Raw genomic sequence first — 17,722 nt, forward strand, 5'->3', positions numbered from 1 at the left:
AGTTGACTGACTCTGTAATGAAAAATGAACAAAATGACATTCATGCAACCTAAAAAACGTTCTTTTATAGATAGAATCGTTCATTCTTTATGTGCATACTTTTGCACTGCATAACTCATATAAAGACGTGACTGAGCAGTTGTCAGCGTTCATGGAAAGGGCTGGAGAATAGAAGCTCCTCCCAGGCGATGCTTTTCAGCACTTTTCCTTTGAATGACAGTGGCTGGGGAAGGGAATGAAAAAGTTGTGTGATTTCTCGCAGCCTCAACGCCGATGAGCAGCAGTTGGAGAACTGCAATCAAACTGAATGGATTGGCATGGGGAGAAGCGGCACTCTCAACCTGGCTAAGCGGCAGCTTTGGAACTGGATTTGTTTTTTAGTGGTTTCTATGTGCTTGTTACTCCGACCAGGTAAATAGTTTTGTTCGTATTAATCGCTCTTATGTGCATGCACACATCCCAGAGCGAGAGCTAATGGGAAAACTTTACACTAGCGCTTGGAGAGAAGTTGTTCAATCAAAATATCTAAAAAGTATTTTAAAACTTTAAAGGTGCTGCTTAATGCAACTGCACAATCCCTCATATAATGTACTTTCCGATTTATACGCATTTAGTTCTTCTGTAGGCCAGAGTTGTGCTGCTAACTCGCTAGCAAATCAGCACCGTGTTTGCGAAAAGATTTAAACCCAACATATGTCTTTAAAAGTTTGCTGTGATAACCAAATGTTATACTTATCTTCTGAAACGATGTTTTAAGTTAATCCTCACTATTTAACGTTCTTTAAGCGTATTGCTTAGTTTAGTCAGATATTTTATTAGTTTGGCAAAACTTTCGCTAACGGTAACCTGGCTAGCTTCTGGCCGTGTCGCCGTTTGAAGTTGTTTACTTCGAAATCCCGTGACTGTGTTGAAGAAGAAAGTGTGCCTTAGAGTAATAAATACTCATTTGTGAACAGCAGCGATCGAATAAGGGTTATTTACACTTTGCGTTAATTGCGCGTTTTAACCGCCTAACGTTACGCCTCTGAAAAGCACGCGCAGGATGTTTTTTTTTTGTGTGTGTGTTAGTGTGTGTCGCTACTAGACGAAGTTTTAAATGTTCGCGAATGTGAACTAGATGTAAAAATCGGTTTGATACAGCTAAAAATTAGCAAATACTTTGCTGTGTGCTCTGAGTGTTATTGAAAATGTTTTCTTTGATTTCAAATAAATCATTAGCTAGCTATACCAAAATGAATAGCAACGGTTTTAATGTAGCAATTAATATTTAACAGTAGCCGTATATAAAGTTAAATAATAATACACTACTAGACAACTTTGAATATAAATCCATTTTAAAACTATGTCTTATCACAGAGATATTGCATTGTATGGTTAACGATTAATCTAGAACAGTTTATGTAAAATAGTATATGTTATTCTAAAAAGTAGGCTACATATTTAATAAATTGTTCATGTTAATAATATGGGATTAATAAGTTAATTTACCAGTGAACACCACTGTTTCCATGCTATTGTGCAATATTTTTTGTAATTACTCATACACTACTCTGAAGTCATGGAAATTCAATGGTCAAAATTTGTAGAAACGCTGTAGAATACAATTACTACCTCCTAGCAGTGGGAGTTTTTCATATTTTTGTTAATGCGAGCCAAATTCCATCCCATTTGTTATTGTTGGGCTTGTATTCAAAGCAGTTAAAAGTCATCATATCAAACGAAGCAGTAACTATTTTCACACTTTTGTTAGACCATAACCGTAAAACACTAAAAGGAATCCAAACAAGGAGTGTTTTCTTGGTTTGGAATACCAATCACCAGCTTGTAGTTATCTTTTCAGATGCTATGCTCAAGTGCAACCAATGAATGTGTCAGAATGACAAAATACAGCAGTTGTGTAGCTGTTAAACAGGTTTAGTCTATAGATTGATAGCTAGAAACCATCCAAGGCTAAGAACTTGAATCATGAACGTCTCCATCACCAACCAACCATCAAATAGTTATTCTCCCACAGTTTTAAATGCATCTCGTTAATGCTAAATTCTTCTTGATTCTCAACAGTGTGCTGCCAAAAATGTCGAATTCAGCGCTGTAATGCGGAGTACGTGGCCTCATTCTCACCGTCCGGTGGCTTGCAAGAGGAGGTGCTTCCAGATGTGGACTACTGCATTGCTCTGAGGGCCTACTCGTTGTGTACGCGTCGCACAGCTCATGGCTGTAGAGGGGACTTGGTGTACCACTCCGCTGTATTCCGTATTAAAGAGCTCTTTGCACAGCACAACTGCTCCAGTGATGGCCCAACGTCGTCGGCCAAAGCACCCAGCACTTCCAAGCCACCAGTGGTGGACGTCTGCAACTATGAAAGCAGGGTGCTCGCCTTGGGCCCAGCGGCCCAACAGAAAAAGTACGGACATTGTGGATTATTCGGTGATCCTCACTTGCGGACTTTTCGGGATGAGTTCCAGACATGTAGGGTTGAAGGAGCCTGGCCGCTCATCCACAACCGATACCTTTCGGTTCAAGTCACAAACGTACCTGTGGTTGAAGGCTCCAGTGCTACAGCAACCAACAAGGTTAGTTGTGCAAATGGCTTTTTGTTAACTTCCTGTAAGTGTGACCTGTTCCAAATTGTACTGGTCCTATAAGTAAAGCAGAGTAACCACGATACTGGCGGTTTTAGGAAATTGGGCAAAAGTTGTTTTGAAGCAATCATTTACTCGCCCACATGTTGTTCCAAACATATACTACTGACCTTTTGAATATGAAGAAGATATTCTGAAGAATTTGTCAGATTTTTGTCAATACAGTGAGTCAGTGGGGTCCAAAACCAACATTTGAATCTCATTACTTTGTAAAGATAAAAACGCATTTTTTTTTTATTTTTATTTTTTTTGAAAGTTGGTTTTGGACCCCATTAACTTTCATTGTATAGACAAAATGTTGAAAAATTCTTCAAAATATCACTTGTGCTTTGCAGAAGAAAGCAAGCCACATAGGTTTGGATGACATGAGGATATTTTTGGTGAAATTTATCTTTGATACTATACAAACCTGTTTGGCAAAGTATATTAATTTATCATAATATAACATCAAAATACATTACCAAATAAATGTAACTGAAACTTGTGAGGATTTGGGGGGAAAATGGGCCATGTCTTACGTTCTCGCATGGTCCACTCCAAAGAAACCATTCAAACCAAAAGCTTGAGAGAGACAGACAGTCAGCCCAAACAATGATGTCATTAGGGGGACATTTTTTTTCCCTCTTCTATTAAGCGATGTGGATTTAGACTGTTGAGCCGTGGCGACAATGCAGGACCAAAAGACTATAATAGAATCCCCCAGCTGTTTCACAAAGAGTGGGGGAGACACAAAAAGAAGGAATGGAAAATAAATTATTCAGACTCTGGTTACGGTCGGTTAGTTTCTGGAAGGTGAACAGACATGAAGTATGACTGTAACATGGGAATGACAATATCTGTGCATTTTTTTCAAAGGAGGGAAAGTAATATAATAGCAGAGGACATAAAACTTGTCATTTTAATAAACTTTCAGGGGACCACTGACTTTAACATGAAGTGTTTATGAGAATAATTGTTTAAAGATCTTTAAGGATTTCTCATTAATTTGTCCTCTGGCCCAAGAAGAGCTCATGATATGTTTCAACAAACTGAAACAAAACGTTGCATTAGCTTTAAATGTAGTGGACATTCTTGGATTAATCATGTCGAACATGACCTACTTTTACTGACAGTTGATGGTTTACAGCTCCATGACTTGATCAGAGTTTTATAGAAATCTGCCGTTGGATGTTCCATTGATTAGTCATGGAGTTTGGTTTAGATTAGATACTAGCAGATCCCAAGTTGTCCATTTGATTTTTTCTGTGGTCCTCTACTGCCATCATGTGGTTACACCTGTTATTCATTTTTTTTCAAGCTCTCTTCCAGTGTTATTTTAGTATTATTTATATACTATTACAGTTTTTATTCATACTTTGAATTTGCTGTTTTGCTATCTGCTTGTGTTTTAAAAATATTAGGTAACACTTTATTTTAAGGTGTCATTGTTACACAGGTTACATGTATGTACTATTATAGCAATAAATTATGCATAATTACATGCAAGTAATCCTTTGCCAAACCCTAATCATATAGTAAGTACATGTAGTTAATTAATATTACTCAGTACTTAAATGTATAATTACATTGATTGTAGCAAGGACACCTTAAAATAAAGTGTAAAATTCAAAGTTATTTCAATTAACAAAAAAATGTTTGAATTAATTTCTTATCCACTTTACATTATTTTCCTTGTCATATTTAGATTATATATTTGGCCTTTTCACCATTTTATAAATGGGACAAGAAATAATTTGTCTGTCCACCATCGATAGGTCAAAAAGCTGCACAGTGTGACAATTTCATCCAATCAGAACATTTAATTTTGGACCAGTGAGCAGTCACTGTTGGTTAGAATCCTTCTGTTTGTGTCTTGTTGGTTTGTTTTTCCGTACTTGGTTCAGTGTTATTATTGTTAACTAAAAAAATAGTTTTCGTTAATTATAATACAACTGAAATAAAACATAAAATGTTGCTTTGGCAGGTAAATGAAATAATTTGAAGTTGAAGTACTAAACCTGAATAAATAAAAAATCACGACAAAAGAACATTACTAAAAATATAAAAATAAAAGTTAGTTCAGAAAATGAACTATTATAATAGTATATAAGTAATTCGAAAACACCACTGACCTGGTGGTTAGGACACGTTCCAACATATAGTTTTCAAAGCAAAAATCAGGCTGCACAAAAACACAATGTTGAAACAATCCTCCAGTCAATTGAAAGCAATTTCTTGTATTGATTTTCAGTGTGAGCTATTACTCACCATTTCCCGTTTGATCTTCCCTGTAGATAACCGTCATCTTCAAGTCCTACCATGACTGCACCGAGCAGAAGGTGTACCAGGCCACCACCGAGGACCTGCCGTCGGCGTTCCAGGACGGCACGCGAAGCGGTGGGAAAGGAGAGAGCCTGTGGATCGTGGAGGGTAGTGGAGGTCTAGGTATACGGCAAGTGAAGATCCACGCTCGCTACCTAGGCACGTCCATCATTGTGCGGCAGGTCGGCCGCTACCTGACTTTCGCCATCCGCATGCCTGAGGACTTGGCGGAGGAGAACGGCGGCCTGCAGCTGTGTCTGCATGGCTGTCCGCGCAGTGAGGTTATCAAAGCCCATGTGCTCAACCGGCAGCAAAACCGGCTTATGGGCGGCTGGTACGGGGAGGACGATGGTGGCGAGCTGCAGCCAGGCCTCTCGGCACACGTGGACATGTTGGAACGCGCGACCACAAAGTGTCGAGAGATGCTGCAGGTGGAGGACGTTTATTTCCAGTCGTGTGTGTTCGATCTTCTCACGACAGGAGATCCGGAGTTCTCCATGGCTGCGTATGGTGCCCTGGAGGACCTTAAAGCACTTCCGCCAAGCACTCTGAAACAAAGTTCACCCAGGACTCCACACATTTATAGTAGAGGAACAATAGTTACACCTTCTGTTTTCACAGCTCTGGTTCTTATGCTGCTGTTGAACTGAAGGAGCTGGTCTAGACGCCAGCTTGAGGATGGATACCCACCAGCCAGACTGTTCTTCAACCATGAAACCCTCCTGGAAAAACAATCAAACTGTCTGCGAGTGAGAGACAGATCCAAACGGACTCGTTTCCATTTAAACATGCAGTGTTTTGCTCTTCAAACGGATAATGGCAGAATACTTTCCGAATGTGAAATCGACAATCACTCGAATCTGGAAAAGATGAAGGCAGCTAATCTGCTTATCTTCTAGGTTATCGCCGATTAAAGAATGGAAACTCTACTACAGATGTGACGTTATTGGATGAAATTATTGTAAAAGACACATAGGATGTCCTCACATCTTCCTGAATCACACAAGTTTAGGTGCACTTCAAACTTTCTACTATAAGAAAATGTTATCTACATGGGATCCAACAACTACATGAAATGCTACCTATCCATTTATTTTTGAGTCTGGGTCCATACAGCCACACATTAAGCTACAGTCATGGTAGGAAAAGACTTCTTCAAGCTGCTCTGCTTATTAAGGAGAAAACAAAACAAATTCTTTATATAATAATATATTGAAAGAGTGTATATATGTGTTTTATATGTGTACATTCACTTGTGTATAGATGTTAATGTTTTAAATGTGATGTTTTGAAGCAGTTTCATCTAGTTAGATTTTTTTTTTTTTTTTTAGTTTGTATAAAACAACTAATATTTGCTGTATTGTGTAATCTGTTGTTTTCCATATTAAAAAAAAACAAAACAAAAAAAGAGTTGTGACTATCTCAAGTCTTTTTTCCCTGACTTCTGACGCTTTCCACTCCATAGAGGGTGCTCAACATTTGTTTTTTTTGTTTTTTTTTGTCTTTAAAACACTTTATTTCCTTACACCAGCAATAAAGTGTTGCAGGAACTTGGTGTTGTAATACCAGAATGTATTTGTAGCTGCAGTTATGTAAACGATAATGTACAGTTAGCCATTTGTTATAGCAAAATATACCTGACAAGGTGATTAGTGCCTCACTTATTACACGGCTGCTTGTTAAATAAATAAATAACTTGACATGAAAAAAATAATTCAAGGCAAAATTACCCTTGTTCTATGGGAAGAAAAAGCAGCAAACTAATGCGAGAGACTATTAGATACTAGCATAGAAAAATCTTACAAAATAGATTGCTTATGATGGTTATCAGACCACTGAATGGCTCGATTGACCACCCAGAACAAAAACAAGTGTACTTCCATAATGTACTTAAAGTGCTCTATTTTCGCGCACTAATTTTGTACTTAATATACTAAAAATGATTATGTAGTACTTTTTAAGATAAACTTACGATCATCTAAGTGTACTCAACTGTAGTATGTTAAAAGTACATTTTAGTTCATCTTCATGTTGTCTCAAAATAGCACAGTTGAGTACACTTAGATGATCTTAAGTTCATCTTAAGAAGTACTAAAGAATCATTTTTAGTATATTAAGTAAAAAATTAGTGCGAAGATATAGCACTTTAAGTACATTATGGAAGTACACTTGTTTTTCACCTGGGCAATCAGAATCAAGAAATAAATTAATTGACACATTGCAACAAGTCCCAACCAATGAGAATCAAGATTTCAACAATTCAGCAGATAAACAAAGCCACTAGAAGGCTAGCCTGCAACCATTAGCCAAAAAAGCTTAACGGCTAAAGCTAACGCTTCCGGACTGGCAGTATGTGGGAAAGGAGACCTGAGGCCGTTTTTTTTAATGAATGTCAATGGAGGAGAGGCTTCACTATGCTGAATAAACAGCTTTTTATAGTAAACAGCTTATCATTTAATGAACCGACAGCCTATCTGCTAATCTTCAACATGTTTTACACTAAACAATACTTTTGAATTTAACTATTTTTATAGTTTACCATGAAAAACAATGCTGTTTTATAAGAGAAGTCACTGACTTTTTGCGACAGATGGGATTCGGCTTACGGCACTTCTCATTCATTCCTATGGCTGCATCCGAAAACGGAAAAATGTAGCCTTCGGAGCATTCCAAGGTAGGAAGGCATCAAGGCACGTCCGAATCCAAAGTTAGCTTCACTTCCTGTCTCCTGAGATGCCTTCATCTGATCGATTTTTGAAGGCAGCATAGATGTATCCTTCGCTGCCTTTGATATCCCACAATCCTGTGCGTTCCATTCCGAGACGGTTGAGCTAAAAAATAAACATGGCGGCTGGAAGTTGCGTTTGGTGGTTAGTTTGTGTGTAAATGTATATTTCTGATTAACTTTTTACACTTTTGATGTTATTTCTAGCAAGAAATAACTATTATAGTAATTAAATATTCGTTTAGTTATCACCAAAACTCATTCTATTTTGTTGTAGATCGTTAAACCGTTGCACGGCCTCAGAAGCCTGTCTGAAATTAGTTTCGTGTGGTGCTCATAAGGCAGCTGCCTAAGTTTTCGGATGCAGCCTATGGTATCCTTAAACAGCGATTGAGTGTCGCACAACTTTGACTGAAATTCAATGACGTCGAGGCTGCAATGTGATTGGTTATTAAGGCACACGTGATCCGAGTTAGCCATTACACTTTCTCCAATAGTAAGTAATACAGATCCTCTCATATCCCTGTAGTAAGACAATCTCTGGTATAAGCATAATTATAAAACAGATAGTTCTGGTCCTTGATTCTGATTGGTTGAGCTGAGTGAATTCGGACACTGAGTGCACCGGAAGGCCTGCCGCTTTTGCTTAGGTTGCTTGCTGTTTAATAATCATTTGAAACGGGCAGCTCCAGTAGTAATATTGAAGGATTTATCTTGAACTCTGTCAAATTATGTATAAATCCTAGTTAAACAATTTAATAGTCAATTTACAATGAATTTGTACCTGTCTTGTATTACGCCGTGGACGAGCGCTTTTAAAATGAATGAATGGATGATTCACTGCAAGCACCATCTTCTGGCAAGACGCGGGAATTCATTCGGTGCACAACTCTCACAGTGCATTATGGGTTATCTCTAGCAATTGAGTGTACATCAATGTACACTCATTTTTGCGGTGCATTGTGGGATTGAATGAGTGCACTCGAGAACATCCACTATGGTTTCGGACACCACTAAAAATGGCTGTCCCCTCAAGGGGGCGATTTCGGATACAGCCTATGTCTGTGTGTTGCTCGGCAACCACTTTGTTGCAACCAGAACCGTTTTTGAGGAACTACATTGTTTATATTATAATATCATTACACTTTATTTGCTCTGTTTAATTTGGTGATACTTTTTTTTACAATTTACAAGACAAACTGAACAACACAAAATCAAGGACTGACCGGTTAGCCATGAAAGCAGTTGACGTTTGTCCTTCAGTTTTTCCAGCAATGACATTTCTGCGCCCATTGCTCATATTCCTGTTTCTGTGATGTTAAGGACCCCTCAGGCCTCAACTGGTATGAAATGACGGGGTCGCGTGACAGAGATTAAAATGTCGTCAGTTTAACCACATTCATCATGCTAAACTAATTATTTTCCAATGCTGCCCTTCTCTTGTACTTTGCAGCTCTCGGCACTCCATCACTCTCAAGTTTTAACTGCGTCCGATGTGAGGAGAAGAAAAGAGGCAAGTTCTTCATGCTAAGAGCTGTCAGAAATCATCTTGTACATATAACGCAGGCCTGTAGTTAACCTGCTGACAGCTATATGCTTCTGTTATTCCAGTACAGTGCCTGGTTTTATCATTTTATGCGTTTTGTCTCACTACTGTCTTCCAGTCATTTAATTACTATGCTCTTCATAGACCTTCTCTGTTCTAGATACAGTATAATGAGGTATATAAACAAATATATATAAAAAAGGACAATCCACTTTGTTCTTTGTTCACTTTGATCTAATAAACAAGGACAATTATTGGGCTAATGAATTAAAATAAGCCTCTAGAGTGATTAATATTCACACTGGAAAAATTAATTTGACATTAATAGGATATTTGGCAAGATAAATAGAAAGCACAGGACATGTCCGCACGTTGATTGATAAATGGATAGATGGATGGCTCTCTTTAAACAAATGCCTTTTTAATTAATTAATCAATTAGACACCTTAACCGCAAGCGTTTACAGTTTTACTGGATACATTAAAGCTGTAAGTGATTTGTATTTGGCATACTTCGCATAAAATGCTGCTACTTCATGACGGATATTGCTGAAGAAGGTGTCTGAGAAATAAAGTGCTTTGAAAACAGCAAACAAGAATTTGACTGACCCACTTGGGTCAGCCAATCAGAAAATTTGTAGCCGGATCTTGGCTTGGGTTTGGGGCGGGGCTTCATTAATGTCTTGTTCGGGAAATTTAAATCATTTACAGTAACAGTAAGTCAAACAAAATAAAAATGGACCGTATTAAAACACTTTCCTATTGTTATTTTCCACAATTCATAATTTAATGTTATTTTTAAAGAAAATGTTTGACTTTGCATGTCTTTGTAACCTTTCTTCAAGTTTTGCTCCCTATGAAACATTTCTTTGACGACATTTTTTCTTGTTGAAATAGCAGCTTCATTTGGAAACATCTATTACTTAAGTGAAATTGCCTGGAAATGCAGTTATATATTGATTTATTTCTACATCTTTCATTGCTTTTAGGAACTTCTTTACTATTTTACTTTGTAGACAAAATATAACATTCATACAGGTCATTTGTTCACTCTCAGATCTACAAGCCTGCATCTTGCATACGTAATGTGCTACATTTAGGTTTTGTGTTGTATATTTGTTAATAAGTCTGCGCTACAGAACTTTTTAACAAATGGCCCTCTACACCTCCAAGCCTGGAAAAACCAAGCTGGAAAATTAGGCATCTGTATCATAAATCTTGGAAAGTTATGATAATTTGCAATTCACTCCCTCATCAAAGGCAATATTACCCTAATTTATTATCTTCCCGCGTGCGAGGCGCTCAGAGGCCGTGGAGATAAGAGTCTATCAGGAGGAGGATTGATTTTCATTAACAGATTGTAATAAAGATGAACTGCTCGGCCCGCACACTGACCATGAGCCACACTTTATTGTAATTGGGCCAATTTATTTCATGAGCCACTGCCTCCACTTTTTTTAGGCTCTCCCCTTTCTTTTCTCTCTCTCTCCCTCAGTTCATTACTGTAATGTTTCAACCACATCCTCATTTATTCTCTTCCCATATTTCAGCTGCCAGACAAACTGTATATTCACTATTTCATATGTCTAAGTCTATTTAGTTCTTGACCTACATTTTATTTTGTTTTGTAAAATGTAAACTGTAACCATTTAAGTGATTACCTAAATATTATGCAATCCACTTAAATTCAATGTGCAAGGCTTCCGGTGTCATATTTCACATGCACAGGACAAAAATAGTCTGTTATGTCACTGGATATTGCAAACTGGTATTTCTTATCATATTACTTTAATTCACATAATCGTAAACACAGGTTGATAGTGAAAATAGTTTTACTATTTACCGCAGTTAGATTTTCTTCTTGTTATTTAACTTAATTGGAAGTCTTGCACGTTCAAAGAAAATAGATCATATCCATGTTGCAAAATAAGGTGCATAAAAAGCGCATAAAATTCCATGGAAGGACTGTTTACAAAAACGATCTGATTCACTAGAAGAAAATTCACTTTCCAACTATATATGTGAATAGGAAGAACCATTCTGGATGAACCAATTTACAAAAATGAACGTCTGATTAAACTGATTCACTAAAAGAAGATATACTTTCCATCACTATACATGAACAGGAAGAACCATTCTGAATGAACCAATTCATGAAAATGCACAGTCTTTGCAGTCCTACGCATAAGTAAGAGAGAGGGATGTTTAGGGTGAAATTGATTCACTAGAATGAATCTTACCAGCACTACACTGTAAAAAAAAGAAAAGTTGAGCCAACTTACAATTTTAAGGCAACCAGCTTCAGCTGATTTTTGAGTTTTCTCAACTTGTCGTTTTAAGTTTATACAACAAAGAATCTCCCACAAAAATAAGTTGAGCAAACTCAAAAATCTGCTGAAGCTGGTTGCCTTAAAATTGTAAGTTGACTCAACTTTTTTTTTTTTTTTTTTACACTGAACATGAGAGAGAACCACTGAGACTGAGGACCTTCCACGTCTACATATGATAACTATTTAGGATGAGCTGATTGATTAGATGAATTCAATGCTACATATAAGAGAAAGAGGACTGTTCAGATAATTACAAAGTAGACAACAACTCCATAAAACAGTTTTGAAAATTGTGAAAATTAAGTGATTTAAGACCTTACATTCCTCGTTTTCAACCAGGTTAAAATTCAGTATGGCGTCTAACCTGATTAAGATCACTTAAATTAAATGAACAAATAAAGTTCCGGTATCATGTTAAAAAAAGAGGACTTTGTACTTACCTTTACACAGCACTGCATGTTTTAGGCTCAATAGAATTAGATAAGAACCAACGACAAACAGACCTCATATTTAAATTTAAAATTTTATTGTAAAATTGAAAAAAAGAGAGAGAAAGAGAGAAGCCCATTAAGCGTTTCTTTTCGATGCATACATTTTTCTAAACATAACCAATAAATAGGCGATTCATAAACAGATTGTTGTCAGGAATAAATAAATAAATAATTAAATAAATAAATAAACAAACATGTTCATAAATTAATCAGCAAATCATTAGATGAGTAGGCGTAACCATAAAACAATGTAAGCAGCAAGTATTTGAGAAATGTCAACAGGATGTTTGGTTTCTCAGGCATTTATCTTGGACATATCTTCTCTGTCTCAAAAAAAAGAAAGAAAAGGAAAATAAATAAACAGAAAAATTGTCAATTTCTGTTGGTCATGCCGCACCAATCACATCGCAGAGATAGATGGTGCACCTCTTGTCTTCTTTTCTCGGAAAATATCAAAAGAAAACAACAAACATTAACAAGAAAACCAAAAACAACTGTAAACAGCATTGTCTCATCCAGGCTTTAAGAACAGCGCAGGGAGTGCCTGGCTCTCCCACTGCACATTTCACACAGCAAAATCAATACTCTTGATATATATTTCCTTACGCTTTGTGCTGAGAAAACCAGAACTTTAACATGATCTTTATAAAGCAAAAAAACCCGCCCCACCCCGAAACCCACCCGCCCACCAACTACTTTCCCCATAGAATCTGAGAAATGTGCTGCTGTTCCCTAATATACAGATTTCATATCTATAATAAGCTACTTTCCTTAGCATACAAACCATAGTTAAAGAATCATATTGTTAATATGAGTAGTACCTTTATAACACTTTAACCCCCCGAAGCTTTCCCACCCTTGCCCCCCTTGAGCATGCTCATAGATCAAAGTTCGGCATGAAGATCTGAGGAACGAAACATGAACGTGGTTTGAATGAGAAGAAAGCAAGTATGAAATGCTGGTGGTCTGGTTTCTTCAGAAATACCTGTAGTGCAAAACACCCCCCCACCCCCTCGTTTCTGGCGCAAACGCAATTTGTATTAACGCCGTCGGTTCACCTTTCAACACATCAAGTTTCATTTTATATGCCTTTCCAATCTCATTTTTTTTCTTTCAAGCTGTAATGATATCATCCTTCAAACTTATTAAACTTCAGGCACTAGTTGCCATTTTTAATTTGTATTACACTTGCTTTTACATGCAGGCCAAATTTAATTTGATTTTAATAATTCACATCTGGCATGGAGAGATTCTGTGAGGAAGGCCCCTGCAACATGAGGTTATTAGAGCGCCGATGCCCGAGGGCTGCGTGTCTGTATATCACCACATTCTGATATGCAACCACAGGACAGGAGAGGGAAGATGAAATGGAGAGAGTTCAGCAGAAAAAGGCCATTATAACCTGTGAATCGAATGCGATCCATTTCGGTGCGACCTGAGGCTAAAAAAACGGCTGTGATATACGGGCGACGTTAATGTTTTCCGGCAAAACTTATTTCTGACGTCTGCGAGATTAAACATTTAACATACAGATATATTTTTAGGTAAGACAAACAGGTCAAATATCCACAGTGGAAATCAAATGAGGTCAAAACATGTGCTTTTCTGTCCTACCTAGATTCTAGAGTTCTGTTTTTGCATCTATTTCTGTTTATTTGTGAATTCTGGGAGGACCTGAACTTCCTGTACTTCTGTGTCACTGTATTATCTGTAGTTTTGGCATATCTATGAAGGCAGTGTGGAATTGGCGAGTTGGCAAACGGTGAGAGTAGCGTAACGGCAGCGTGGATAGAACGTAAAAATGTACGAACTTTAAATGCATAGGAAAACAACTCGTTTCAAGAATACTGTCCATTTAATAGTTAAAGACCCTGTGAAATCATGATGAGTATAGCGTTGACGCAATTCCTTTTCGAAACAGGAAGTCAGGGGCGTGTCAACTTATTTGAAATAGCCAATAGCGTTTAGTTTACATTACAGCCATAATGTGCTATTTATTACACTGCAAAAACTCTACTCTTAGAAAGTACTGCATCTAATTTTCCATTTCAAATATCTAAAAATAAATCTTTGATGAGACAAAATACACATATTGAAGATACATTATATGAAAACAGGTCTTAATCTATATAATTTTTTAGATATTTATAATATTTTTTTACTGGAAAACAAGTAAAAAAAGGACTAAACTAAACATCTTGCTGTTGTTACTTGCAGGTACAGTAGTATTAGTGTAGCATCTGATTGGACAAAAATTGGTAGTGCATGATAAATCAGCATTTTTGGTCCATTTTCCAAGTGAAAAACGAGAGACGTAAAATTAAATGCATATTGCTGGTAAAACGCAATTTAGTACCTTATTACTCTAGAATTGGCATCAAAGCTAACAAATATCCACCAATTCAGACTTCATTCTAGAGCTTTTGATTGGACAAAAATTTGTAATTTAACATTTAGGTTCGCTTTACCAGAAAACTATAAATTTAAAATGTTGTGTGTTAGCTTTGTCAGCTAGCATTAGCCTCAGAGCTAACACACAAACTAAGCGATTTTGATTTCACGGGATCTTTAAGATTCTTGTCAAGTGCTTTAAAGTTGTGTACATTTGTGACTTGTCTGAGAGAAAAGCAACAGCTGCGGTTAAGTACACCATAACGTCAGACTCGGTGGCTTTTTTATTGATGGATCAGTTTGCTCCAACTGTAACCCCCCATGGCTGCTATTTGCAAGCTGTTCGTGAGCTCTTTTCAGGCTGCTCATTAGACCTTTGCAGACAGTTAGCGTCAAGCTAATCCATACCAGGCTAAGAAGCGTATTCTTAGAAAAATGGGTTATTTGCGGATCCAACGAGTCGTCCCGTGGCATTCTCTACATCTTAAACTCATTTATTAGCGAAATGAACTCTGTAAACGTCAATGTGGAATTGATTGTGCAGGTTTCCAAGGCTAAATTTGATTATTATTTTGATGCTGCAAGATGGTCCCTGTAAAATTCTGATGTGCTTCAGAAGTTGTAAGCAATAACAAGTTTGTCCCTTCAGTAGGTCCGTTACGAACCTCATTTTGTGGGCTGTGTAAGGGTTTAAGGCTTGGTATCTTTGTAACTGCTTGGTTTACTTATTAATGTGCTTTATCAGTTGATATTCAGCATTTGGCACCAACTGTTTGATGAGTATGTTCTTGAAAGATGCACAAAATGGATGATATGAAAGGTCTACAGGTCCCTCGTAAGAGTAAAGTTGAGCGTTACTTCACGAAGCACAGCCGTAGACCTGATGAAATCAAACTAGAAGCACTTCACTTGAAAAATCACTGAAGTGGTGAACAACAGAAAACAACAACAACAACAAAAAATTTCCCATCCCTGTCAAGCACTGTATTTTTCGCATTATTTAACTGTGCAATGGTACAGCTGTTTATATTGCGGATAGTTTGCGTTGAAGCCACAGGAACTTATTCTGCTCGATAAGTAAAGCTTTCATCGGATAAATATGTTTGTTTGTGTGTACTGAATATCTACCCAAGGTTTTGCTAAACCAGCAACACTTCGCACATGCATATATAGTTATACTCAGCATTTGTTCTCTGGAATATGGGCCTATTTCTGACATGGATGGATGATGGACATTTTCCCCCTTTGTTTTTGTTTTGTTTTTTTTTCTTCATGGATGAAAATGGCTGAACATGCTCCTAACAATCTCCAATCCACATATTCTACTCCACTAAAATAGTATAGCTTTTAAAATACTTTTTTTCTTCATTTTTTTTTTTTCTATTTTGTTTAAATATTCTGAAACCCAGTAGCTATAAATGTAAAAGGAAAAGAAATCAAAATCCCTTTCCTCTTCCGACCTGAAGCGAATATTTATGCTTTTTTTTTTTTTCTTTAAACTTATGTCGTTAGTAGTAGTTTGTAGTATTAGTATTGTTAGTAATACCATATATTTCTGTTGAGGAATAAAAATGTTTGGTCCTTTGGTCCCTTTGGGGTGAAAGATTTATCAGTTTCACTGAGGGCATGGAAACCTCTGTGACCACAGAATGTCCTGCGTTTGCTGAAAGACGGTGACAGAAGAAAAGGTTAGAGGAAAAGAGAAAGAAAGTCCACTAGCGGGACAAGAAGAGCTTCTTTTTTTCCACTGCATTTTCCCTTGGTCTTCAAGTTTAACCCTCATTTGTCCAGTGTAATAAAAGCCATAAGCGCCTCTTCCTTTAAATAGCATATGTGTGTATAATATGTATATAGAAATCGAAGTTGTTCTCGCTCGTTTTTTTTCTTTTTGTTTGTTGCTTGACTGACGGTGCGAAGCTCAGCGAGAGACAGGACATGTTGAGTTCTCTGTCTTTAGAGAGATCTTCCACTTGTCTTTCGTGCTCTGTGCCGAGTGTGGTTTGTCCACGGGTGCCGGTTCACCTGCAATACCGCCTCCTCTATACTGAACATCTTCATAAAATAAATGCTGATATGTCTTCAAAAAAATCCATTCGTGTTGTTCTTGTTTGTTTTGAAAGAAAAAGTTAAATTCCTTTTGAGATTTCACTCTTCAAATCCTGTAAAGAAAACGAAATTTAGAAATAATATCAAGAATGTATTCCTGTTAAAAATCGTGTCTGGTGTCCAAAAGGGCTACCTGTGCTGTTGCTGAGAGCCCTGCGTGGGTTGGGCCCTGTCAGTACGGGCGGCTCGCATCCTTCGGCCGTTTTAACTGCACTTTCAACCTCTTCATGCCGATCTGAAAGCCGTTCATGGCCTGGATAGCAGCCTGTGCACTTGCTGGGTTGTCGAAGCTAACGAAGCCTGCAAGAGATCACGAGAACAGACGTGAACCAAGTTGCTCGGGAGCTAAAATTGATTACACGGCATCATATTAAAGCAGTTTCCAACAAGTCAAAAATGGCTCTTTTATGAACTTATTTCCACTTGGAACTCTGAAAAATCACCATATATGCATCTGTGTGGGCTACTTTTGAGCATATATAAGCCACTGGTGGTATAGAACAGGGACAAATCGCCCCACAGGACTCCGAAATGGGGCCACCCACAGCATGCAAACCACATTTGTCCGTGACATCCCAAGCTTCCCGTTCAAACCCATAGGCTTTTACAAGCCAGCGACCAAAAAGCCAAAATGAAGTGAGGATGCACTTTCCCTGGCATTACGAGCATCATCAGGAACCGGCAGTGAACTGTGAAAAACAGCGGGCGTTTTCGTCGGCCATCAGCCACCTGGGAGAAGAGTGGCCTAGGCGCCTGGAACTGCCCCCATTTCGAGGCTTGTATCTACAAGGGCGAGAAGGTCCACATGGAGGTGATGTGGGGGATAAAGCCACAAGGCTGCTTAATAGGGAATCTATGTATGTCAGTACTCTCAGCCAAGTCCCATCGGTCCATCTCAGTCCGCGGCCCCCACCGCAGATTAATTACTCTACCGAGCGCCTGTTACCCAGACCTGACATTATGCAGTAAATGCATAGTGTATAAGTCAATACTGCAAATAGGTCCTACTTCACAAATTTATATCTTATTAACCTCCCCCAGGAGACGGGAGCTGCTATTAATTGTGGCTTGGGAAATGTCTCCCCCTGGAGCGGGAACAGATGTTGATCCATAATGGGCCTTTTTGCATCACTTAGGACTTTTTTTCTGGCTCAGGGGTTTTTAAAAGGCAGCGCTCCGGTTTGTGGCTTG

The 17,722-nt window shown here is 37.9% G+C and overlaps 2 protein-coding genes across 12 annotated transcripts in view; one reads left to right on the top strand and one right to left on the bottom strand.

Annotated features, from left to right (window-relative positions):
- Nucleotides 1-242: 242 nt before the first annotated feature.
- rgmd (RGM domain family, member D) lies at nt 243-6,312 on the top strand. Its single transcript, XM_058762177.1, has 3 exons — nt 243-411; nt 2,062-2,573; nt 4,916-6,312. The coding sequence occupies exons 1-3, from the start codon at nt 318-320 to the stop codon at nt 5,591-5,593; spliced, it is 1,284 nt and encodes a 427-aa protein (XP_058618160.1). The 5' UTR covers nt 243-317; the 3' UTR covers nt 5,594-6,312.
- Nucleotides 6,313-12,902: 6,590 nt separating this feature from the next.
- celf5a (cugbp, Elav-like family member 5a) overlaps nt 12,903-17,722 on the bottom strand; it is a 231,436-nt gene continuing 226,616 nt past the window's right edge. For 10 of the 11 annotated variants that reach the window (XM_058760783.1, XM_058760786.1, XM_058760780.1 and 7 more), the window contains 2 exons: nt 16,665-16,831; nt 12,903-16,584 (listed from right to left, as the gene is read on the bottom strand). In XM_058760783.1, coding sequence (XP_058616766.1) covers nt 16,704-16,831 — 128 coding nt within the window. In that variant the 3' untranslated portion in view covers nt 12,903-16,584; nt 16,665-16,703. The other variant, XM_058760788.1, reaches the window with a different exon arrangement.

This window comes from Onychostoma macrolepis, chromosome 22, assembly GCF_012432095.1.
Source record: "Onychostoma macrolepis isolate SWU-2019 chromosome 22, ASM1243209v1, whole genome shotgun sequence".
Classification (NCBI taxonomy): Eukaryota; Metazoa; Chordata; class Actinopteri; order Cypriniformes; family Cyprinidae; genus Onychostoma; species Onychostoma macrolepis.

Coding starts and splice junctions, on each gene's coding strand:
- rgmd (XM_058762177.1), top strand. CDS start 318: ATGGGGAGAAGCGGCACTCTCAACCTGGCTAAGCGGCAGCTTTGGAAC. Junction 412..2,061: donor GTGCTTGTTACTCCGACCAG/GTAAATAGTTTT, acceptor GATTCTCAACAG/TGTGCTGCCAAAAATGTCGA. Junction 2,574..4,915: donor GTGCTACAGCAACCAACAAG/GTTAGTTGTGCA, acceptor TCTTCCCTGTAG/ATAACCGTCATCTTCAAGTC.